This window comes from Schistocerca americana, chromosome 3, assembly GCF_021461395.2.
Source record: "Schistocerca americana isolate TAMUIC-IGC-003095 chromosome 3, iqSchAmer2.1, whole genome shotgun sequence".
In the NCBI taxonomy this organism is placed as follows: Eukaryota; Metazoa; Arthropoda; class Insecta; order Orthoptera; family Acrididae; genus Schistocerca; species Schistocerca americana.
In genome coordinates, this window is record NC_060121.1 from 293846721 (window position 1) to 293872400 (window position 25680).

At 44.2% G+C, this 25680-nt stretch overlaps 1 protein-coding gene across 1 annotated transcript in view; it reads right to left on the minus strand.

Moving 5' to 3' along the window:
- The window catches only part of LOC124606033 (tyrosine decarboxylase-like), a 112297-nt gene that overhangs the window by 34650 nt on the left and 51967 nt on the right, over positions 1-25680 (minus strand). Inside the window, exon 4 of the mRNA XM_047137997.1 lies at positions 9917-9987. Within this exon, the coding sequence (XP_046993953.1) occupies positions 9917-9987 (71 nt within the window). The remainder of the gene's footprint in view (positions 1-9916; positions 9988-25680) is intronic.

The window sequence follows — 25680 nt, forward strand, 5'->3', positions numbered from 1 at the left end:
TATATTAAAACAAATTATGACTAGCGCTAATCTACTCAAACTGATAATTCTGCTAATTACTTCTAGAATAGTTTATACACGATCCAGTCACATAATGTGATATCGCTCACAGGTTCCACGATTACGTGCAATAAGCACTCACAGACGGCATGTGGCAGCACTAACAGTGGAGGATAAAGAGTGCCTGGCGAACGCAGAAAGCGGTCCAGACGTCGTTGTGTTGTGGAAATTGAGCTATTTATCTGACTCCCAAAAGGGCATGATCATACCTTTCAGACCAGAGGTGGAAGCATTTCCCAAACGGCTAAGTTTGTAAACTGTTTGCATGTCACTGTGGTTAAATTACGAGGGTCACTCCAAAAGAAATGCACACTATTCTTTAAAAAAATACCCTTCTTTTATTCTACATGTTTGAAAGTTTTGCAGTCTGTAGATACATCCTTTAGGAACAATATTTTCATGTCTCCACATAATTTCCATCCCTCTCAACTGCCTTACGCCATCTTGGAACCACCGCCTGTATACCCGCACGGTAAAATTCTGGACCAACCTGTTGGAACCACTGTTTAGCAGCGTGCACAAGGGAGTCATCATCTTCAAACCTTGTTCCACGAAGAGAGTCTTTCAGTTTCCCAAAGAGATGATAGTCACTTGGAGCCAGGTCAGGACTGTAAGGTGGGTGTTTCAGTGTTGTCCATCAGAGTTTTGTGATCGCTTCCGTGGTTTTTTGACTGACATGTGGCCGTGCATTGTCGTGCAACAGCAAAACATCCTGCTTTTGCCGATGTGGTCGAACACGACTCAGTCGAACTTGAAGTTTCTTCAGAGTCGTCACTTATGCATCAGAATTTATGGTGGTTCCACTTGGCACGATGTCCACAAGCAAGTGTCCTTCGGAATCGAAAAACACCGTAGCCATAACTTTTCCATCAGAAGGTGTGGTTTTGAATTTCCTTTTCTTGGGTGAATTTGCATGATGCCACTCCATTGATTGCCTCTTCGTCTCTGGTGAAAAATGATGGAGCCATGTTTCATCACCTGCCACAATTCTTCCAAGAAATTCATCTTCACCATTCTAGTACTGTTCCAAAAGTTCGCTGCATACCGTTTTTCTTGTTTCTTTGTGAGACACTTTCAACATCCTGGGAACCCACCTGGCACAAACCTTTCTTAACGCCAACACTTTCAGTATTCTGCAAACACTTCCCTCCCCTATCCCTACGTAGCGTGACAATTCGTTCACTGTGATGCTTCTGTCAGCAGCCACCAATTCGTTAACTCTCTGCACATTGTCTGGAGTGTGTGCAGTACGAGGCCTGCCACTGCGAGGACAATCCTCAATACTGCCATGCCCGCTTTCATCACGTAACCTGCTTGCCCACTGACTAACTGTACTGCGATCGACAGCAGCATCTCCATATACCTATTACAACCTCTTGTGGATGTTTCCCACTGTCTCGTTTTCACAGCACAGGAATTCTATGACAGCACGTTGCTTCTGACGAACGTCAAGTGTAGCAGCCATCTTGAACACATGCTGTGACGGCGCCACTCCGGGAACAGGTTGAACTAATTTTGAAAACAAGTGGGAAGGATGTATCTACACACTGTAAAGCTTTCACACATGCAGAATGAAAACTGTATTTTTACAAAAATAGTGTGCATTTCTTTTGGAGTGACCCTCGTATACCATGCATGGAAAAATGATGCTATCTGAAACTGGCGCCGAGGCAACTGTTGTGTCCCATAGGGTGTAGATTACAGGCGTGAACAAAGGCTGCGGGGATGTGCACAGGCGAATAGACGTGTAACTGTTGAGCAACTGACCATCTAGATGAACCATCGGTCTACCAATAGCGCTTCCTTAACGACCGTCAAGCGAATGTTCCTGTGTATCTGCTTCCGCAGCAGGAGCCCGGTTCATGCACCCATGCTGGTGGCTTCTCACCATCAGCGATGAAAGCTGGAATTTGCACTGAGTGGCGACGGGTGGTCTTCTCAGACGAATCACGTTTCATGCTCCATCGGACAGATGGTCACTGGCATGTACAGCGTGAAACGTCTTAAAGCAAGCATCCTGCACCTGTCCTGCTTGGAGGAGGCAACGTTATGGCATGAGGATGTTTTCATGGCATTCCCTCGGTGATCTCGTTGATCTGGAAGCACAAGGATCAAGATAAGTATACATCTATCCTTGGAGACACGTCGACCCCTACATGCAGTTTGTTTTCTCCTGGGCACTATGGCATGTATCAGCAGGGCAATGCAATGAAACCCAACAGAGAATCTGTGGGACCCAACATGCAGCTTGTTTTCTCCTAGTTACTATGGCATGTATCAGCAGGACAATGTAATGAAACCCAACAGTGAATCTGTGGAACCCTACATGCAGCTTGTTTTCTCCTGGTTACTATGGTATGTATCAGCAGGACAATGCAATGGAACCCAACAGAGAATCTGTGGGACCCAACATGCAGCTTGTTTTCTCCTGGTTACTATGGTATGTATCAGCAGGACAATGCAATGAAACCCAACAGAGAATCTGTGGGACCCTACATGCAGCTTGTTTTCTCCTGGTTACTATGGTATGTATCAGCAGGACAATGCAATGAAACCCAACAGAGAATCTGTGGGACCCAACATGCAGCTTGTTTTCTCCTGGTTACTATGGCATGTATCAGCAGGACAATGTAATGAAACCCAACAGTGAATCTGTGGAACCCTACATGCAGCTTGTTTTCTCCTGGTTACTATGGTATGTATCAGCAGGACAATGCAATGAAACCCAACAGAGAATCTGTGGGACCCAACATGCAGCTTGTTTTCTCCTGGTTACTATGGTATGTATCAGCAGGACAATGCAATGAAGCCCAACAGAGAATCTGTGGGACCCTACATGTAGCTTGTTTTCTCCTGGTTACTATGGTATGTATCAGCAGTACAATGCAATGAAACCCACCATCATGCATCATGCATTTGAACCCAACAGAGAATCTTTGGGACCCTACCTGCAGTTTGTTTTCTCCTGGTTACTATGGTATGTATCAGCAGGACAATGCAATGAAACCCAACAGAGAATCTGTGGGACCCTACATGCAGCTTGTTTTCTCCTGGTTACTGTGGTATGTATCAGCAGGACAATGCAATGAAACCCAACAGAGAATATGTGGGACCATGTAGATCGGGCTGTTCGCACCATGGATCCTCAACCGAGAAATCTAGCGCAGTTGGCCACGGCATTGGAGTCGGCATGGGTCCACAGCCCTGACGGTACTTTCCAGGTCGTCATTATCTCTCTTCCTGCGCGTCTCACAGAGGCCCGTACTGCAAAGGGTGATTATTCAGCCTTCTGACAGGTTGTCACACTAGTGTAACTGGACAGTGTATATGTACGTTTACATCAATTTACTTGGAAAATACTGTATCTACTGCTCCTCCTGCTATACTACTAGCCGCACGGGGTAGCCGCGCGGTCGGGAGCGTCTTGTCACGGTTTGTGCGGCTACCCCCGTCGGAGGTTCGAGTCCTCCCTCGGGCATGGGTGTGTGTGTCGTCCGCGTAAGTTAGTTTAAGTTAGATTAAATAGTGTGTAAGCTTAAGGACCGATGACCTCAGCAGTTTGGTCCCATAAGACCTTACCACAAATTTCCTACACTACCCAGCTGGTGTCTCCATTTGATACTTCTATCAAAACATTAATTTAACTTTACACAGACTAGCGTTAGCTGTCTACATACTGGCGAAGTCAGAATCTATCCAACGCAAAAATATTGGAGTTATTTGGAATTTACATTCTCAAGTCCAGTCATTCTGGTAAACTGTGGAAGGAATGGCTAACTAGGTGTTCTTTTACTTTTTTAAAAAATATTTTGGGATTTAGATGTTCACTGGCAACCTGTTACAGATTTTTGTAGCAGAATGCAAAACTCCACTCTGGAATCTATATGGAAATTATTTCTACATCTAGTATTGTGGCTGTGAATGCTGAATTCATCCTAAATCAATCTTGTGCTCATCATTAGGGAGCACAAGTAATGCCCCTAAGTGTAAGAATCGATAGGTGTCTGAAACGGCATCTGCAAGATTTTGGTTATCAGTTATACGGTACACAATACTCTTATTGTACACTTTTGTAAAATAAATACTTTTTCGCCCTAGCTACAATGCCCAGAAGACAGTGCCATAGAACAGATGTTGTTCAAGTGTGTGTGAAATCTTATGGGACTTAACTGCTAAGGTCATCAGTCCCTAAGCTTACACATTACTTAACCTAAATTATCCTCAGGACAAACACACACACCCATGCCCGACGGAGGACTCGAACCTCCGCCGGGACCAGCCGCACAGTCCATGACTGCAGCGCCTCAGACCGCTCGGCTAATCCCGCGCGGCTCATAGGACAGAACTGAAGGTGAACACAGTGAGAGAGATTCTGAGTACAAATCGGTTGACACTGAGCTATTTGGTTAATTTATCCACATGCTGGCGCCACTTCAGTGTACTATCCACTTGTACGCACAGAAACTTCACACATGGTGCTTCATCCGTTGTATGCCCAGTAATTTATATTTTTGGTGCCAAGTAATCTATATTTTTGGTACCAATAAGTCAATTTTATTTCTGTGGAATTTCTTAATACGAGGCTCTACAAGATTAAGATTAAGATGTTAGCTAGGAATCTGTTATAAGCCTCTTCCATCGTTCTCCTGGTTGTTTCTGGAATTGATGTGTTTCACCTCTACATCTACATACATACTCCGCAATCCACCATACTGTGCTTGGCGGAGGGTACCTCGTACCACAACTAGCATCTTCTCTCCCTGTTCCACTCCCAAACAGAACGAGGGAAAAATAACTGCCTATATGCCTCTGTACGAGCCCTAATCTCTTATCTTATCTGTGTGGTCTTTCCGCGAAATGTAAGTTGGCGTCAGTAAAATTGTACTACAGTCAACCTCAAATGCTGGTTCTCTAAATTTCCTCAGTAGCGATTCACGAAAAGAACGCCTAAGAACGCCTCCTTTCCTCTAGAGACTCCCACCCGAATTCCTGAAGCATTTCCGTAACACTCGCGTGATGATCAAACCTACCAGTAACAAATCTAGCAGCCCGCCTCTGAATTGCTTCTATGTCCTCCCTCAGTCCGACCTGATAGGGATCCCAAAAGCTCGAGCAGTACTCAAGAATAGGTCGTATTAGTGTTTTATAAGCGCTCTCCTTTACAGATGAACCACATCTTCCCAAAATTCTACCAATGAACCGAAGACGACTATCCGCCTTCCCCACAACTGCCATTCCATGCTTGTCCCACTTCATATCGCTCTGCAATGTTACACCCAAATATTTAATCGACATGACTGTATCAAGCGCTACACTACTAATGGAGTATTCAAACATTACGGGATTCTTTTTCCTATTCATCTGCATTAATTTACATTTCTCTATATTTAGAGTTAGCTGCCATTCTTTACACTAATCACAAATCCTGCCCAAGGCATCTTGTATCCTCCTACAGTCACTCAACGACGACACCTTCCCGTACACCACAGCATTATCAGCAAACAGCCGCACATTGCTATCCACTCTACCCAAAAGATCATTTATGTAGATAGAAAACAACAGCGAACCTACCACACTTCCCTGGGGCATTCCAGATGATACCCTCAGCTCCGATTAACACTCACCATCGATCCTTTACCGATACACTCGTGTCATCATCAAACATTATAGTTTGACAGGCGTCCTCGAATGTCCCAAGTTAATCATTTATGTAGACCATCAACAATACTAAACCTTGTGACACAACATTTCGAAGGTTTCTCACTCTGAATTTAATTTCTTTGTTGTTGTATCATTTGTTAATGTTACTCAATTTTCTGTTGTTAAGATATGGTTCCACACATGCCAGAGGAAGACTTTTAAAGATATACCATTTCAGTTTCCCAAGCAGTACGTTATGATATATAAAGCCTAAGACCTTGGCAAGATGACACAAAAAGGCAACAGGATAATTTTTGTTGTTTCATTCCACTAGGAGGACGTACTGGAACGTAATGGTTCCCAAGTTTTTAAATATAAAAAATCTTAATGATTTTTAAATAAAACCAACCTTATCAAGATTCCACATCTTTATTCTTAATGTCTGCATATTTCTCAACATAACCACCCTTGATACCAAACAAGAGATCAGTTTGTTGATACTATCACTGCAGAAAGTTAGACTTTGTTCACGGAGCGACAACGTCTCCTTCAGCGCTTCATTCCTGTCAAAGTTAGTGCTCGAACGTGTTCTTTACGATTTGGAAACAGATCAAAATCAGATGGAGCCAAGTCGGTGTTGTATTCAGGATGCACGATGTTGCAGATAACGCAGCTGATGTGTGTGGTTTCGCATTGTTATGCTGAAGGGGAGGGTGTTCGATGTGTGGACGAACTCTTGGAATTTGATACTCGATTATAGCGCACATTTCTCTTACACCGACATAGTTACGTTACACACAGCCATGTTACTCGATACACTTCGGAGCCCTCTACCGGCAGAGGGGTGCTAATATGTAGACATGAAGAATGAAGACGTGGAATGTTAATAGCATGTATTTTACTTAAAAAACTTGAAGAGGTTTCACATAAAAAATTCGATAGTATTACTTTTCAGCACGCCCTCGTAGAACTGAGTTAATCAGATCTTACATTGCCTTCCCAGCAGAGAGGTATTTACGAAATCCAAACTCAACTCCTGTTAAGAATTTATTCTTGGAAAAATGGCCCTGTGTTTTACATCCACACTCTCTAATCATTTTCAAGTGCATGGCAGGGACTACTTACCATCGTACCAAATTATTACATTTTTTTCCCGTTCCATTCTTTTATGGAGAGAGCTTGGGAAGAATGCTGTTTAAATTACTTTAAGAATGTTGAAATTAAACTAATCTTGTCCTCATGATCCCGACGGTAATGATATATAATGGCTGTAGTATATTACTACGCTCACCATTTAAAGCCGAGACTTGAAACTTTGTATGTAGGCTTTCTCGGTATAGTTTACGTCTCTCTCTTAAAGAGTGCCAGTTCAGTTTCTTCAACATCTCTGTGACGGTCTCCCACGGATCGAACAAACCTGTGACCATTCGTGCTGCCTTGCTTTGTATCATTTCCCCCTTTAATCCTATTTCGTAGAATTGCCACACACTTTGTAAGTAGACTGTTTGTATTTTGGCAGTGCTATAGACTGTGTTAATATTTCTGACAGCGCTCTGCACCCTGGGCAAGAGATTCTGTGGTTGGACTAGCAGTAAGCGAGTGGATAGAGAAGTGTATGGACATGTTTTTTCTTAGTGGAAACTCTGTGTTGGTAGGACACGCAATGTAAAGTGAGATGAAATTTCTTATAAGGAAAGATGCAAGGAAAGGTGGAACTGGATGTCACATGAATAAGGTAAAATTTTCTAAATACATTGTTTGCTCTTCAACAAAACCTTTTTTTTTTGCTAACCATATGCCTCCTAGTAGTTACAGTCTATAGTAGTTAGAATCCTTTTATTTAGTTGGCTGTTGTTGCTACTTGCTGTAATTCAAAAAATGGTTCAAATGGCTCTGAGCGCTATGGGACTTAACATCTGAGGTCATCAGTCCCCTAGAACTTAGAACTACTTAAACCTAACTAACCTAACGACAACACACACATCCATGCCCGAGGCAGGATTCGAACCTGCGACCGCAGCAGCAGCGCGGTTCCCGACTGAAGCGCCTAGAACCGCTCAGCCACAACGGCCGGTTCAAAATCACAGCTGTAATTGCTGTAGTTAGTGCTACGAAAATTTTATGTGAGGTAAGTGACTTGTGAAAAAGAATGGGGTTTCCACTATCGGGATTCGTGACTGAAATGAGTTTAGGCAATTAGCAGAGCTCAGCCACAACGGCCTTTTCAAAATCACAGCTGTAATTGCTGTAGTTAGTGCTACGAAAATTTTCTGTGAGGTAAGTGACTTGTGAAAAAGAATGGGGTTTCCACTTTCGGGATTCGTGACTGAAATGAGTTTAGGCAATTAACAGAGCTGGAGGTAGTTCCATTTTTCTTTAATTTCATATTTTCTGGATTTGTATTACTGTTAGGATTTCTTGCAATTCAGGGCTATTCTTTTATGTTAATTATTGGAAGTCACGTTGTCAATTTATAGCAATCAGATTGCATTGGGCTTGTATATTGTGGGTAATAAACGAATTGATTAAGTATGAGTTGCCTTTGTCAGGGAAAATTATGTTGGTTAGTGCTTAGTAAAAATAAAAAAAAAATAAAAATTAAAGACTCAGTTTCAACTTGAGTAATATTCTATTGACAGATCGCATGAGTGATTTGTAAGCAATCTTCTCTGTAGACTGATTGTATTTCCCCAGTATTCTACCAATAAACCGAAGTTTACCACCTGCTTTACCTACAACTGAGCCTATTTGCTCATTCCATTTCATTCCCCTTTAAAGTGTTACCCCCAGGTAGTTGTACTAGATAACCGATACCATTATTGACTCATTGATATTGTAGTCATAGGATACCACGTTTTACCGTTTTGTGAATGGTCCAGTTTTATGTTTCTGAACATATAAAGCAAGTTGGCAGTATTTGATTTGGCTGAATATTTGTGCAGCGTCTTTCAGACATTACTTGATAGCGGATAACTGCATCATCTGCGAAACGTTTGAGGTTACTATTAGTACTGTTTTCTAGGTCATTAATATACAACATGAACATCAAGGGTCCCAAAACACCTCCATGGAGCACAGCCGAAGTTACTTCTACATCTGTCGACGGCTCTCCATCCGAGATATCATACTGCGTCCTCCACACCCAAAAGGTCCTCAATCCAGTCACAGATTTCACTTGATATCCCGTATGATCGCACTTTTGATAATAAGCGTGGATGTGGCACAGAGTCAAATGATTTTCGGATATCGAGAAATACCGTCTCTGCCTGACAGGCTTGATCCGAAGCTTTCAGTATGTCATGTGAGAAATACGCGCATTGGGTTTCACATACTGGTTGGCGTGGATGAGACCTCATTACGTTTGAGCTGAGAATATGTTGTAAGATTCTACAAGAAACTGATTTCAAAGCTATTGGGCGATACTTATGTGGATCACTTCTGCTACCATTCTTGTAGCTGGGTGTGACCTGTGCTTCCTTTCAACTTCCTGGTACGGTCTATATTGTGTGAATGATGTACGATATATTATAGTTAAAAGAGTAAAAGTCAATATACAGACTGATAGAAATACCACTGAGCCCTCGAGCATTTTTCATTTTTAATGATTCCAATTGATTCTCAACATCACTGACACTAATACTAATTTAATTCATCTTTTCAGTGGTACAAGGATGTAATTGGGGCAATTCTCCTGAGTTTTGCAAAGCAACGTTTGAGTTCAGCATTTTGTTAATTTCGAAATTTCTGTCTTACAAAATGGATAAACCCACGCTAAATTGTACAGTGTAAAATTTACTGTGTCATTGTTTTTCTACATTTTCTTTGCACATTATCATTGCTCTGGCGACTGTAGTGTGCATGTTTAGTAACTGACTATGCAACCATTCTCACAACATTCCCTGTAATTTTTACGTAGTTTTACGTTACAGTCTTAACGCTGTTGTTCCTTGCAGCCCTAGGTATCAATAAGATCATGATTTTTAAGGTTATTTATTGTACCATTGTTGGTATTATTTATTGTATTACATTTAAGTAGTTTTTATATTATTGCACGCCACTTTTCCTTTCTCCAACTTATACCTGAAGATGATCAGCTAGTCAGTTCAAAACTGATTGCCATTAATAAGAAAGAATTAAAAAAGTGATTATACCGATGGTGTTATTCATTCAATGTGTTTTCAATTACTACTTATGAAATCAAACTTGAAGGACTTACCTGGAAACAGCCTCCACCCATCTTCTTCTTGGTTGAGTGAAGAAACTCGTTTGGTAGTCCTAAAGCCTTAGCTGAAAGAAACGAAAACGGAATCTGTAACTATTAGATATCCGTTATCCTCAGTGCTTAACAGTTTCTAAGGTATAAACATATATTAAGCTGTAGTTTTGTTAATTACAGCATTCGACATGAAAGACTCACGATGCACACACGTAGGGCAACAACGAGCTACACTTACAAGGGAAACTTTCCATCGCACCCCCCTTCAGGTTTAGTGGTAAGAAGGCTCAGTGGACAGCCCGTCAAAATCCGAACACATATCAAGAATCAAAACAGGAAGAAGGTGTAGTGGACTGTGAAAAAAAGCAAAATAGAAACAATGAACGGTCCAAAAACAAGAAGTGCATGAAGCTGGGTAGACCAGTGATGTCGTGGTCAAGTGGTTCAGGTGTTGGACTCTGAAGCTGGCGAGCCGTATTCAGACCTCCGTCATGCCTTTTTTCCGCTGTTTTATTTATTCAAATCTGTGCTCTGTCGTGGTGTAACGTCAGTTAGCAACAGCGAGGTGTAAGGTAGGGACCGGTAATGTCAGTTGGTTCTGCACAACTACACTATTAGCAGCTGAAATGAAGTGGCCTTCATATGGGAACCGCAAACGTTTGATGACAAGGCGACAAGTCAACCGAATCCTCCATCGGAAAACACATCTGGTGTGTCATACACGGCATTGGTGACAGTGCGTGTGTCATATGATAGGAATCTCTTATCGACGCACCTATTTTCTTCGACTGATAAGTGAGTGAGATATGCCTCTTTGTTCGATTAGGTGTTCGTATGAATGTGAATGTGATCACTCCCAAGGAAATGATGAAAACATATTGGTTTATCCCTTAAGCTAGTCCGCCACCGTAGCTGAGTGGACAGCGCACTGGCTTGTCATGCCGGGGGGCCCTGGTTCGATTCTCGGCTGGTTGGAAATTTTCTCCGCTCAGGGACTGGGTGTCTGTGTCGGTCTTCATCATCATTTCATCCTTATCGACACGCAAGTCGCCGAAGTGGCGTCACCTCAAAAGATTTGCACCAGGCGATCGCGTCTACCCGCCGGGAGACCCTCGCCGCATCTCATTTCATTTCATCCCTGAAGCTGCAACAAATGAACGCAACAGTTTTACAATCACACAGTTTCTCTGCGCTCTGTCAAACACGTATTATTAACGTTTTGAAGCTGCGATCCGTTTTGGAAGTCTTGACTACTGAATTCCTTTGTTGTAACATAGTTCACACCCGTTATTTGTTGTTTTCATTTCTGTAAGACGTCTCGTAGTACCTCGTCTGCTCCCACTATTCATAACATTTACTTGCGACGTTAACGTATTCTTACCACATGACTCATATTCTGTAACCAATGCATAGTGTGGTGCGCTGTATTGCACTTCTTCTCTTGGACCGTTCACTGTTCCCTTTTTTTTTTTCTTAGTTCAGTACACCTTCTTCCTGTTTTCATGCATGATTTGTGTTCAGTTTTTGACGGGCTGATCACTGGGTTCTCTTACCACTAAATCTGAGCGGTGTGTGATGGGGAGTTTCCTTTGTCAGAACAGTAGGCATAAGAGAGACCTAAGAGCACTGCATCTGCGTAGCGAAGCTGAGTGAGCGGCAGTCGAGGCCCATCACCCGCTTTCTACGCGGTTTCTCCTCAGTCAATCACTAGTTTTCCTTGCGGTTTGGCCTCAGTCTCCTTCGCACAGGTGAGCACTCGCTGATTGCCACCGAACAGACTAAGGCCGTCGGCACTCGGACCACGCATTCAAACGTTAACATTGACCTTGCCGAGTTTCTGACGTCATAATACAGAAAAAGCACGTCGGCGAGTCTTTCCGAACGTGCAGAGCAATATCTAGCATGTCAGATATTCTGAACGTGCGTTTCAAATGTAGGTTTTGGATATGGGTGAGAAAGGGTGGGAATTTGATGAGATAGTAGAGGATCCACGTGGTTGAAGATAAATGGATTTAAAAGGAGACAGAGTGATTGGCGTTCAAGGATTTTGATAGACTTCTAGAGCTTTGGTGGGACGGAGAGCCATGCAACATTTGCATAGCAGAGGATGGGTTGGATAGGGGTTTTGTAAATATGAAGAATAGTAGAGAAGTGTAATGCCCAAGTTCGGCGTGTTAGTAGTTTTAATCTGTTGTGAGCTTTCTGTTGGATGATTAGTAACTGAGGTTCTCACGTTCCAAGATATTTTACTGTATTAGTTAATTGGACAGGACGGTTGTTAATCGGAAGGCAGAAGTCGTGGAGGCGGAAGCTGCGGGTGGTTTGTCCTATAATTATTGCCTGTGTTTTGGAGGCTTTGATCTTGAAGAGTCACTGGTTACACCAAGAGGTAAGCTCACTGAGATGGATTTGGAAGGATCGTTTGGATTTCTGAAGTATAGGCGAGAGGATGAGGAAAGAGGTGTCATCAGCATACCAAAGAAGGTGGCTGGGTGGGGTGGTTTGCACTTATCAGCAGTGTAGAGCAAATAAATGAGAGGAGAGAGAGCAGAGCCATCAGAGCCTTGGGGCACTCCTCGAAGGTACAGGAGTTGGTATTGATAATAGTGTCAAAGAATGGGCAATTGAATAGAAAGGATGTAATAAGTTAACTGAATTAATTGGAAGTGCATATGTCTGGAGTATGACAAGCAGTCCGAAATGCCAAGCATGGCTGCAGGCTTTTTCTAGATCGTGGGAGACAAAGACGGCGGATTTATTGGAGTTGAGTTGATGGAACAGGACATGGGTGAGGCGCGGGAGTTGGTCATCAGAGAAGAAACTGGGATGGAAGCCACACTGGTTAACAGGAAGAAGATGGTGTTGGCTGAAGTGTTGATGCATCCATATCAGAGAAGGTGGATTTGAAGACTTTGCTAAACATTTAGATGTGGCATACAGGGCAGTAAGAGATGGTATCAGTAGGAGGTTAATGGGGTTTGAAGAAAAGTTGTTGACGATAGTAACCTGCGAAGGTAATAGTGGTGTAAAGGGTTGCAAGGGTGATGAGAAAGGAGAGGAGGTGTTCCAAGAGGTGTCAGTAAGTAATGCAGTTATGACCAGGGGAAGTGTTGCGTTTTTTGTGGTGAACTTCTTTTATGTCAGTTGCTGTAATTGTTGTATTTAATTCTGTTTGTGTTATGTTGTCCCAAGTACTGAAAGCTAGGAGCCAGAGGTGTGACAGGTGTATCTGTACGATTGTGGATGGTAGGGAAAAGTGAGTAATCAAGCTGTAGTCATCATGGATGGAGATGAGGTCATACAAATAGGATGCAAAATGGTTAGCTTTGCTCAAGTTGTCAGGTAAGGGATGGTTATCACAGAGAAGCAAGTAGTGAGGTATGGGGTTATTGGTCGCTGGCCGCAGTGGCCGAGCGGTTCTAGGAGCTACAGTCTGGAGCCGGGCGACCGCTACGGTCGCAGGTTCGAATCCTGCCTCGGGCATGGATGTTTGTGTTTCCTTAGGTTAGTTAGGTTTAAGTAGTTCTAAGTTCTAGGGGACTGATGACCTCAGACGTTAAGTCTCATAGTGCTCAGAGCCGTTTGAACCATTTTTTTGGGGTTATTGCCAGTGAGTCAACGGAATGCTTTCAAGTATCCTGAAGAGTTAATGGGGAGTTCAGCGCTGAGTGTGGTCATGCCTGGCACCAGTCCCAGCGGAAGTCTTTAAAAAAATTGTTACCAAAATACATAGAAGTGAAGATACACGAAGCACTTAGCGCAAAGATTCACTGCTGAACTTCAACATGAATGTAATGGTTGCTGGTGAATCTTCTAGGCTGTTTGGCCGTGGTCGAAGAAACTTTTTGTATCCTGACGTTTTGTCCAGTGCTGCGGCGGATATCTTCAGAGGTGTTCTTGGCTACGCTGAATCTTGGCGGCCGACGAGTCAGACGATGGAGAACGACTTAACACTGAGTAAAGCGGGCGTCGTCCAGTTTACCCAGTCATCTGCAGAGACAGCCTTCAGCAGAGATAAAACTTATCGACTGCCGCCTGTCAAGAATAAAAATTTATGTATCGATTGTGCAGAGCCACTGTCCATATATCATTGAGTTTCATGACTTCCTTGGTGTTAAAATTTTAACTATGCTTGTATATTTCGATGGCTTATCTATCTAGTCGTGGATAACAGTCATAGCAGCTAAAATTTTGGTTTCGGAAAACTTCACTTCATGATTTCCAGATTGAAGGCCATGCTTTGTTACAACCGATTTTTCTTCTTTCCCTAGTCGGCAAAGACTTTTATGTTATTTCGGTCTTATACTAACGCTTCTCTTGGTAGTTCCAATGTAGACCTTCCGACCACGGCCGTATAACCTTGAAGATTGATCAGCAATTATGACATACTGTCGTGAAAGCCTCCATTGTACGATGTATGTAATGACCATAAATAGGAGGAAACGTCTGTTAACATGTGACTACATCATCGGCGATCAGCCACTGGGGTTAATCACCTCCTACAGATATTTAGGAGTGTCTGTGCAGAGCGCTTTGAGGTGGTAAGAGCACAAATCTATATGCGGGGTACGCAGATGACAGACACAGATTTAAAGGAAGAATCTTGAGTTCGAAAAAGGTCACTTACAGTACCCTCTCTCGACCAAATCTCGAGTGTACTAACAAGGAACCGTTTAACTGAGAGGTCGCAAGTTCAGTCTTTAATAAGTCTCATTTGAAAGTGTTGTGTGAACACTTATGACAGGGAAAATATTAGCTGCTAATGAGTTACCATGTGCACCAGGAGGGCGACAGATATGACACTTCACAAAATGGTCTGTTACAATAAACACCGAATGAAAAACGGAGTGCCACAGTGATGACAAAGGTTTGCACCATCAAGATCAAAGGCGAACTTTTTGGGAGTTACAAACCGTGCAGAATGTTCAGTTCGGTAGCCACTTCATTATGCAAATTGATGGAGAATGATGGCATGCAACCGAATGTGAACAGTGTGCACTGGACCGTATCGGTTTATCCTTCAAGGCGCAGAGGCAGTTAGTGCGATAATGTGTTTCATAGACACGAAAAAAAAAAAAAATCCAGAGGTTGAATTTGTCCAGTGGTTCCAGAGGATATGAATTGCAATGTCACACACTTTTTAGGAGGGATAATGTGATATAAAGGAGTACAGTTTTTATACACAGACCAGGAATGAAGCAATAGCAAATTATTTTGACAAGCTATTGGCCAAAAGCAGGGCTCATACCATAGTTTTGGTTCTCTTACGCCCATTTTCCCACTCTTGCTTGCTGTGGCGTAAATATTCCCTACCTCCCTTGCAAGATCACACAAACACGAGAAAGAATCGTAGGAGAAGAGCACCTACAACTACTCGCAGCACAATAAATAATTTTCAGCTATTTCATCATCCAGATTAAAAGCTGGCATAATTGTATACGAATGTGTCAAGGCATTGATGTTAGTTGCTCTTGATACAACTCTCTTTGTATCTCTGATTTCCAGCTTTCCTTTCATATTAATTGCCTCTTCAAATCTAATAAGTTCAACTACGCTCCATAGCCTCATGGAATGCTCACCTTCAGATGCCTCTAGTCCCGCTCCTTGTCTTCATGAGCTGCCAATACTGCGGTTGTATGGCAGACAATACGCGGGGTGCCCAATGCTGCAAATATCATTGGCCTTTTGTGACCTCGCACTCAATGGGTTGTGCTATACCCGCGCGTGGCCGGATACCGGTGCACATGTCTTGAGAGAAATGGTGACGACGCAAGGAGGGAAGACCGCCTGTGACGGGACTCAAACCCATGGCAGAGTCGATCAACCGGGCTGACCAAAAGACAGACCTCACACAACAATCGCAATTCAATAGCAGCCTATGCTATAACGAAGTGCAACAGATCTGCAACACAACACTGTCAACAAGTCAAATACGAACCACGATCCAAACTGAGACCAAAATAGAGTTGATTGATGAATAATTGAGAGGGGTTATGGGACTAAACAGTGAGGTCATGAGTTCCGCAACTCCAAAGTTACTCATGGAAGAGATAGGGTCTGCTTAAAGTGGATAGTCGAACTATAAAACGAGGAAGTCAAAACACACATAGTAGAAGGCATAATAGGGTTGTTGTTGTTGTGGTCTTCAGTCCTGAGAGTGGTTTGATGCAGCTCTCCATGCTACTCCATCTTGTGCAAGCTTCTTCATACCCCAGTACTTACTGCAATCTACATCCTTCTGAATCTGCGTAGTGTATTCATCTCTTGGTCTCCCTCTACGATTTTTACTCTCCACGCTGCCCTCCAATGCTAAATTCGTGATCCCTTGATGCCTCAGAATATGTCCTACCAACCGGTCCCTTCTTCTTGTCAAGTTGTGCCACAAGCTCCTCTTCTCCCCAATTCTATTCAATACCTCCTCATCAGTTATATGATCTACCCATCTAATCTTCAGCATTCTTCTGTAGCGCCACACATCGAAAGCAACTATTTATCGTCCATGTTTCACTTCCATACATGGCTACACTCCATACAAATACTTTCAGAAACGACTTCCTGACACTTAAATTTATACCCGATGTTAACAAATTTCTCTTCTTCAGAAACGCATTCCTTGCCATTGCCAGTCTACATTTTATATCTTCTCTACTTCGACCATCATCAGTTATTTTGTTCCCCAAATAACAAAACTCCTTTACTACTTTAAGTGTCTCATTTCCTAATCTAATTCCCTCAGCATCACCCGACTTAATTCGACTACATTCCATTATTCTCGTTTTGCTTTTGTTGATGTTCATCGTATATCCTCCTTTCAAGACACTGTCCATTCCGTTCAACTGGTCTTCCAAGTCCTTTGCTGTCTCTGACAGAATTACAATGTCATCAGCGAACCTCAAAGTTTTTATTTCTTCTCCATGGATTTTAAGTCCTACTCCAAATTTTTCTTTTGTTTCCTTTACTTCTTGCTCAATATACAGATTGAATAACTTCGGGGAGAGGCTACAACCCTGTCTCACCCCCCTTTCCAACCACTGCTTCCCTTTCATGTACCTCGACTCTTATAACTACCATCTGGTTTCTGTACAAATTGTAAATAGTCTTTCGCTCCCTGTATTTTTACCCCTACCACCTTTAGAATTTGGAAGAGAGTATTCCAGTCAACATTGTCAAAAGCTTTCTCTAAGTCTACAAATGCTAGAAACGTAGGTTTGCCTTTCCTTAATCTATTTTCTAAGATAAGTCGTAAGGTCAGTACTGCCTCACGTGTTCCAATATTTCTACGGAATCCAAACTGATCTTCCCCAAGGTCGGCTTATACCAGTTTTTCATTCGTCTGTAAGGAATTCACGTTAGTATTTTGCAGCTGTGACTAATTAAACTGATAGTTTTTCCTTTCATCAATTAAATTCAATATTTATTCTGTTACCCAAGGATTTCTACTAGCCCTCGTCTTTTTACCTAGTTGATCCTCTGCTGCCTTCACTACTTCATTTCTCAGAGCTACCCATTCTTCTTCTACTGTGTTTCTTTCCCCCATTCCTGTCAATTGTTCCCTTATGCTCTCCCTGAAACTCTGTGTAACCTCTGGTTTAGTCAGTTTATCCAGGTCACATCTCCTTAACTTCCCACCTTTTTGCAGTTTCTTCAGTGTTAATCTACAGTTCATAACCAATAGATTGTGGTCAGAGTTCACATCTGCCCCTGGAAATGTCTTACAATTTAAAACCTGGTTCCTGACTCTGTCTTACTATTATATAATCTATCTGATATCTTCTAGTATCTCCCGGATTCTTCCATGTATACAACATTCTTTTATGATTCTTCAACCAAGTGTTGACTATTATTAAGTTATGCTCTGTGCAAAATTCTACCAGACAGCTTCCTCTTTCATTTCTTACCCCCAATACATATTCACCTACTATGTTACCTTCTCTCCATTTACCTACTCTCGAATTCCAGTCACCCATGACTATTAAATTTTCGTCTCCCTTCACTACCTGAATAATTTCTTTTATCTCATCATACATTTCATCAATTTCTTCATCATCTGCAGAGCTAGTTGTCGTATAAACTTGTACTACTGTAATAGGCGTGGGCTTCTTGTCTATCTTGGTCACAATAATGCGTTCACTATGCTGTTTATAGTAGCTTACCCGTACTCCTATTTTATTATTCATTATTAAACTTACCCCTGCATTACCCCTATTTGATTTTGTATTTATAATCCTGTATGCACCTGACCAAAAGTCTTGTTCCTCCTGCCACCGAACTTCGCTAATTCCCACTACAGGGTGTTACAAAAAGGTACGGCCAAACTTTCAGGAAACATTCCTCACACGCAAAGAAAGAAAATATGTTATGTGGACATGTGTCCGGAAACGCTTACTTTCCATGTTAGAGCTAATTTAATTACTTCTCTTCAAATCACATTAATCATAGAATGGAAACACACAGCAAAAGAACGTACCAGCGTGACGTCAAACACTTTGCTACAGGAAATGTTCAAAAAGTCCTCCGTTAGCGAGGATACATGCATCCATCCTCCGTCGCACGGAATCCCTGATGCGCTGATGCAGCCCTGGAGAATGGCGTATTGTATCACAGCCGTCCACAATACGAGCACGAAGAGTCTCTACATTTCGTACCGGGGTTGCATAGACAAGAGCTTTCAAATGCCCCCATAAATGAAAGTCAAGAGGGTTGAGGTCAGGAGAGCGTGGAGGCCATGGAATTGGTCCGCCTCTACCAATCCATCGGTCACCGAATCTGTTGTTGAGAAGCGTACGAACACTTCGACTGAAATGTGCAGGAGCTCCATCGTGCATGAACCGCATGTTGTGTCGTACTTGTAAAGGCACATGTTCTAGCAGAACAGGCAGAGTATCCCGTATGAAATGATGATAACGTGCTCCATTAAGCGTAGGTGGAAGAACATGGGGCCCAATCAAGACATCACCAACAATGCCTGCCCAAACGTTCACAGAAAATCTGTGTTGATGACGTGATTGCATAATTGCGTGCTGACTCTCGTCAGCCCACACGTGTTGATTGTGAAAATTTACAATCTGATCACGTTGGAATGAAGCCTCATCCGTAAAGGGAACATTTGCACTGAAATGAGGATTGACACATTGTTGGATGAACCATTCGCAGAAGTGTACCCGTGGAGGCCAATCAGCTGCTGATAGTACCTGCACCCGCTGTAAATGGTACGGAAACAACTGGTTGTCCCGTAGTACTCTCCATACAGTGACGTGGTCAACGTTACCTTGTACAGCAGCAACTTCTCTGACGCTGACATTAGGGTTATCGTCAACTGCACGAAGAATTGTCTCGTCCACTGCAGGTGTCCTGGTCGTTCTAGGTCTTCCCCAGTCGCGAGTCATAGGCTGGAATGTTCCGTGCTCCCTAAGACGCCGATCAATTGCTTCGAACGTCTTCCTGTCGGGACACCTTCGTTCTGGAAATCTGTCTCGATACAAACGTACCGCGCCACGGCTACTGCCCCGTGCTAATCCATACATCAAATGGGCATCTGCCAACTCTGCATTTGTAAACATTTCGCTGACTGCAAAACCACGTTTCTGATTAACACTAACCTGTTGATGCTACGTACTGATGTGCTTGATGCTAGTACTGTAGAGCAATGAGTCGCATGTCAACACAAGCACCGAAGTCTACATTACCTTCCTTCAATTGGGCCAACTGGCGGTGAATCGAGGAAGTACAGTACATACTGACGAAACTAAAATGAGCTATAACATGGAAACTAAGCTTTTCCGGACACATGTCCACATAACATCTTTTCTTTATTTGTGTGTGAGGAATGTTTCCTGAAAGTTTGGCCGTACCTTTTTGTAACACCCTGTATATCTAACTCTAACCTATCCATTTCCCTTTTTAAATATTCTAACCTACCTGCCCGATTAAGGGATCTGACATTCCACGCTCTGATCCGTAAAACGCCAGTTTTCTTTCTCGTGATAACGACGTTCTCTTGAGTAGTCCCCGTCTGGAGATCGGAATGGGGGACTATTTTACCTCCGGAAAAGTCTACCCAAGAGGACGCCATCATCATTTAACCATACAGTAAAGCTGCATGCCCTCGGGAAAAATTACAGCTGTAGTTTCCCCTTGCTTGCAGACTTTCGCAGTACCAGCACAGCAAGGCCGTTTTGGTTAGTGTTACAAGGCCAAATCATTCAATCATCCAGACTGTTGCCCCTGCAACTACTGAAAAGGCTGCTGCCCCTCTTCAGGAACCACACGTTTCTTTGGCCTCTCAAGAGATAACCCCTCCGTTGTGGTTGCACGCCGGCCGCAGTGGCCGTGCGGTTAAAGGTGCTGCAGTCTGGAACCGCAAGACCGCTACGGTCGCAGGTTCGAATCCTGCCTCGGGCATGGGTGTTTGTGATGTCCTTAGGTTAGTTAGGTTTAACTAGTTCTAAGTTCTAGGGGACTAATGACCTCAGCAGTTGAGTCCCATAGTGCTCAGAGCCATTTGTGGTTGCACCTAATGTACGGCCATCTGTATCGCTGAGGTATGCAAGCCTCCCCACCAATGGCAAGGTCCATGGTTCATGTGGGAGCATAATAGGGTAGACCAAATCTAAAAACTGGAAAGAAAGGGTTGTATTTCCACGGGGGAGTGATCATGGGGTCCCACACTGAGAACACATGAAGAGAGGCCCCAACCACAACCACCCTGCCCTTGCTCCAGGAGGAAAGCAAAGCTTTATATCTGTTAATAAAAACAACTTTCACAGAGAAAACTGAGGACCAGTTCAACCATCCATGAATCAGCTGCTTACATTAAAATTAACTAATCTGGAAGACTATACTTAGTACGAAGGGCCAAAAGACGGGGACATTCCATCAATATGTGGGATATGATTAGTCTGGCTCCACAACCACAATGTGGGCGTGGTTCGTCATGCATGAGAAAACAGTGGGTGAACCTGGTAGACCAATGCGTAGACAGCATGAGACAGTGGATTCCTTCCGAGAGGAGTGGAAGGAAGAGCACCAAACTGCAGTAGTCTCCTTGATTGTGCGGAGTTTATTACTGAGAGCAGTAGTGCACCAGATGTCAATCCACTTTTGGGCAAAGAGAATCATGAAAGTGAATGGGGGAGGGGGAGGGGGAGGTAAGTACCGGCTTCTCTAGCCAAACGGTCAGCCAGTTCATAGAAAGACAACTGAGGAGGTGACGTGGCCAAGGGCAGAGAGAAGGTCATTGATAGCAGAGACCAGAGGATGATGAGAGTAGCTTTGGTCGATTGCCTGCAGTATGCTCATTGAATCGGTACCTATTAAAACACTGTGGAGGCAGGCCTGGGTAGCAAAATGGAGGGCCCTGTTAATAGCTAGCAGTTCCACTGTGAACACACTACATGATCCCAGCAATACATGGTATTCTAAGCCAGTAGGAGACGTGAAAGCGTATCTCATTTTATCTATCGACTTAGAACCATCAGTGTAGAAGACGGTAGCAGCCTGGAACTCTGCAAGCAAGGATGGAATGTACAAGACGCCAAAAGACCATAGGAGTGACAGAGACCATAGGACCCTGGAAATGGATGGTTCTAATCCGTAGTCTAGGCACCAACAAGCAGGGAGGGGTGGGAGGGTGAGAGGAAATATATGGGGCACATTCTGTGCTGTGGGTCGACGGCAAAAATGCTTAACCCGCGCTTTGAAGGGAGAAAACTGGAAGCCCTAGGAAACAGCCCACGCATAGGCCCACCTGACGGCGCCTTGTACCCAGTTTTCAGAAGATGCTATCAAGTGCAAGCTCCATCAGATGCAAAAAAAACGGCGGCATACAACACCAGGGTAACTAGAGACCCTAGAGAGGTTACAAGCTCATTGATGGCTGTGAGGAAGAGCGTGACACTTAAAACAGAACCCAGTGGGATACCATTCTCCTGACTGTAAGGAATGCTGAATGCAGTGCCAACTCGAACCCGGAACAGCTGGTGAGATAAAAACTCGCGAATAAAAATCGTAAGGGAGCCCTTAAAGTCCCAATCATGGACAGTAACTAAGATCTCATGGCGCCAAGTCGTGTTGTATGCCTTATGTAGATGAAAGAAGACCGCGAAAAGGTGCTGGCGGTTAGTAAAAGCATATCGTATCGCAGTTTCCAATCTGAGTAAATGGTCAGTTGGAGATCGTTCTTCCCAGAAGCCACACTGATACGGGAACAAAATATCCCGACATTCGAGTACCAAACATAATCTGAAACTAACCATCCTTTCAAGTAGCTTACAAAGTAGTCAGGCTAACTGGGCGGTAGCTGTCGAGAGACTTGTTCTTCCAAGGCTTATGGATGGAGATAACTATACTGTCTTGCCATTGTGGGGGAAGGGATCCATGAGCCAAATCCAGCTGAACACCCTGAGTACATGTTGCCCCTACGTAACATCCAGGTGTTGGATCATCTGGTTGTGGATGGAATCTGGGCATGGGGCCATGTCAGTTGAAGAGGTAAGAGATAAGAGCCTTCAAGAATTCTCATTGGGGTCTGTTCAGCTCGGCATTTCTGCCAGAGAAAGGTAGTACGACAGGAAGATGACGACGCCTATGCTGTCACAAAGTATGGTGCGATGTGTTTTGCAAAGACCAATGGATCAGTGCACAGAGAACCTGGGAGGATAAGGCCCTGGACGACTGACTATCGTTGGCAACCCAGAAGGCTACAGAGCTTGGACCAGACCTGTGCTAAAGAGCTATGCGTCCCCAAGGAGGAAACATAGCACTCCCAACATTCCTGTTTACTCTGCTTAATACATAAGGTAACGAGCCTTAGCACAGAGGTGCTTAAGAGTGAAGAGGTTGGCCTGTGAAGGGTGTCGTTTAAATAGCTGCAGCACCAATCGACGGTCCTGGACAGCCACTGCTACGTCCTTGGTCCACCATGGTATCGGTGACGACGAGGGAGACCTGTGGATAGGAGTAGAGCAGTGCCAGCAGTATGAAGAAAGCGGCAAAGACACTCTGCACGACTGTGTCAATGCGATTTGAGAGAGAGGTGTCGAAGTGCACAGCAGATGTATATAAAGGCCAACTGGCCCTGCAGAATGACCAACGTGGAGACCTGTCTGCTCGGCAGCAGCAGGAGAATGATAGAATCACTGGAGAGTGTTCACTGTCACAGAGATCATCATGGGGTGACCAATGTACGGAAGCTAAGAGAGTAGTGGAGGAGATCGTTAGATCGATAGGAGGTGTCATGAGCAGTACTGAAGTGGACAGGGGCACCAACATTGAGGAGACACAAATCAAAGTCTGTAATCAGAAGACCCCTACACATGAAATTGGCACTCCCTCACAGGGTGTGGTGTGCACTGGAGTCAACGAGGGAGTTACTGTATTAAGTTAGACAGTTGAACATAAGGAAGTGGCCTAACAGGAGGGAGGTAGACACTGCAAACAATGATTGCTGGAGTCATCTCCACTCTGACCACCATTGCAGTTACTAATAACACAGGTGTCAACCAAAATGAAGACCCTTCCTGATGCTGTCCCAGGGCTGGCACAGTTCTGACAGAATGCCTGATAACTATGAAACGTTGGAGAGTGGTCATCACAGAAGTATGTTTTTTGAAGAGAAAGACAGAAAGCAGAGCAGGAGGAAACAAGGCGTTGTATGTCTGGTAGGTAACGATAATGTCCATTTCAATTCCATTGGATTATCATGGGGTGAGAGTCCAGGTGAGACATAAAGAAGCCGAGGGGAGGTCATGTCACTTGGTCATTAGTCGTCACTGCCGAGGATGGGGTGACATCCATAAAAACTGGGTCTGATTGGGAATGAGGAGGAAGGAACGAAACCATCCCAGAAGCCGGGGAAGCCCCATCCTCTGACTTGTGCTGCTGCTTCTTCTTCTCCCTTGGAGAGAGGGAGGAGACGTTATCAGTAAGAGAATAGCTGGCAGCAATGTTGGGATCGGACAGAGAGCAAGCGGCTTTGGGGCCCATGGAGAGTGGATCTCTCATCTGACCCAAGGGTGCAAGCTTCCTACCCTGGGAACAATGAGGAGGAGTATTCCTAGAGGGAGCCCCATCCCTAACAAGAGCCAGGGAAGAGTATGCCTTCCCTGGCTGAGGAGGAATAGGAGAGATTCCTGGAGCAGAAGGGATGGGAGCCACCAAGGGTGAAGAAAGGGCAGGGGGAGGATAGGGGTATGGAGAAGGGGTGAGCAGGGGAAGGCATAACTGAGGCAAAAGTAGAGAAGAGATTTACACCGTGAAGTCTGACAAACTTCTTCCAGGCCTTGAAGTAGCTGAAATAGCCAAGGATCTTTATTTCCTGAATTCTTTTTTCCTCCATGTACACTGGACACTCCAGAGAGCAGGGAGAATGGAGACCATAGCAGTTTACACTGTTAGGTGGTGGGATGCAGGGGCTTCCCACATGAAGAGGGCAGCCACATTTACTAGAGATGGATGTGGCATCAATCATGAGGATATGTGTCGGAAGTTTGGGGCAATGGAAGCAACATGTGGGTGGTGGTATGTACGGTTTCACGTCGCATCTGTACACCATTACCTTGACATTCTCGGGCAGGGCATACCCCTCAAATGCCAGGATGAAAGTGCCAGTGTCTACACGATGCTCCTTAGGGCCTCTCTGGACACGTTGGACGAAATTAACGCCACGTCATTCCCGATTAGCCCTAAGTTTGTCGGATTAGAGGAGAAGGTTCCTATGGAAAATTACATCCTGTGTCATATCGAGTAACTTGTGAGGAGCGATAGTCTGAAGGACGTCTCCTTAACAGTCGCAGGCACAGAGGGAGGCCGACTAACTGTCATAGTTTGTTTTTATGAGAAGAGAGCCAGCCCTCATCTTACTTAACAACTCAACTTCATCTAAATTGTTCTTAATATGTTCCACAAAGAAAATGTGCTTGGTGGCGGCAAAAGTCTCCTCGTCAGGCCTGGTGCAGACAAAGAACTGTGTCAAGGGTTACGTCCCAAGCCAGCGGGCATAGCCCTCCTCCCAGTGACTAGCCAAGGAGGGTAACGCCAGGAAGGCAGAAACAGAAACTGAGACAGAACTACGTTGAGGAAGAAATGAAGCCGCAGAGGAGCGGCCGGAGAGTTTAACATGTTTCATGTGCCAAACGTCCGCCCTGGTATCACCCACTCAGAATAGAGGCTCACCTCGTGGGTGTCACGCAGCCACAGCAACGACTGCCTGGCAGGGGAGTCATTGCTGGGAGCATTGATACACAGAAAAAATGGTCAATCACTCCTAGCTCCTAGGCGTTCACGGTGCAGGTATTAGAGTGTGATCCCTGTGGTATCAGGAGGCTTAGCCAGATGGGTACATAACAGCCCCACCACATGGACTGGCTACCAAGGTGGTCACCTAGCAAGAGCTATGGCAGGAAGGGATGGGAAGGGGAGAAAAGGGAGAGGGAGAGAAGGAGGAGGGGTAGAGGAACCCACGCCAAAAACGCTAGTGAGGGAGGTCTTCCTCATTTAGCTCACACTACAGATTTCAAATTTAGTGATGGAGGTCAAACCCCAGAGGGGGACCAAAAAGAAAAGCCAAAAAGGAGGAGGAAAAGCAATCAACTAAAAGCAAAGTCAGGAGGATAGCTAGGCTGACAAGAAGAAGAACACCAAAAGAGGAAAAAAAAGAGGCAAAGGGATAGGAACAAGGACAGGAAAGGAGAAGGCAGGGGGAGGTAAAGCAGCCTGGAAAAGAATAAAGGCTGTAATATCTTGGGGACCTGTGTGCACCACAGATG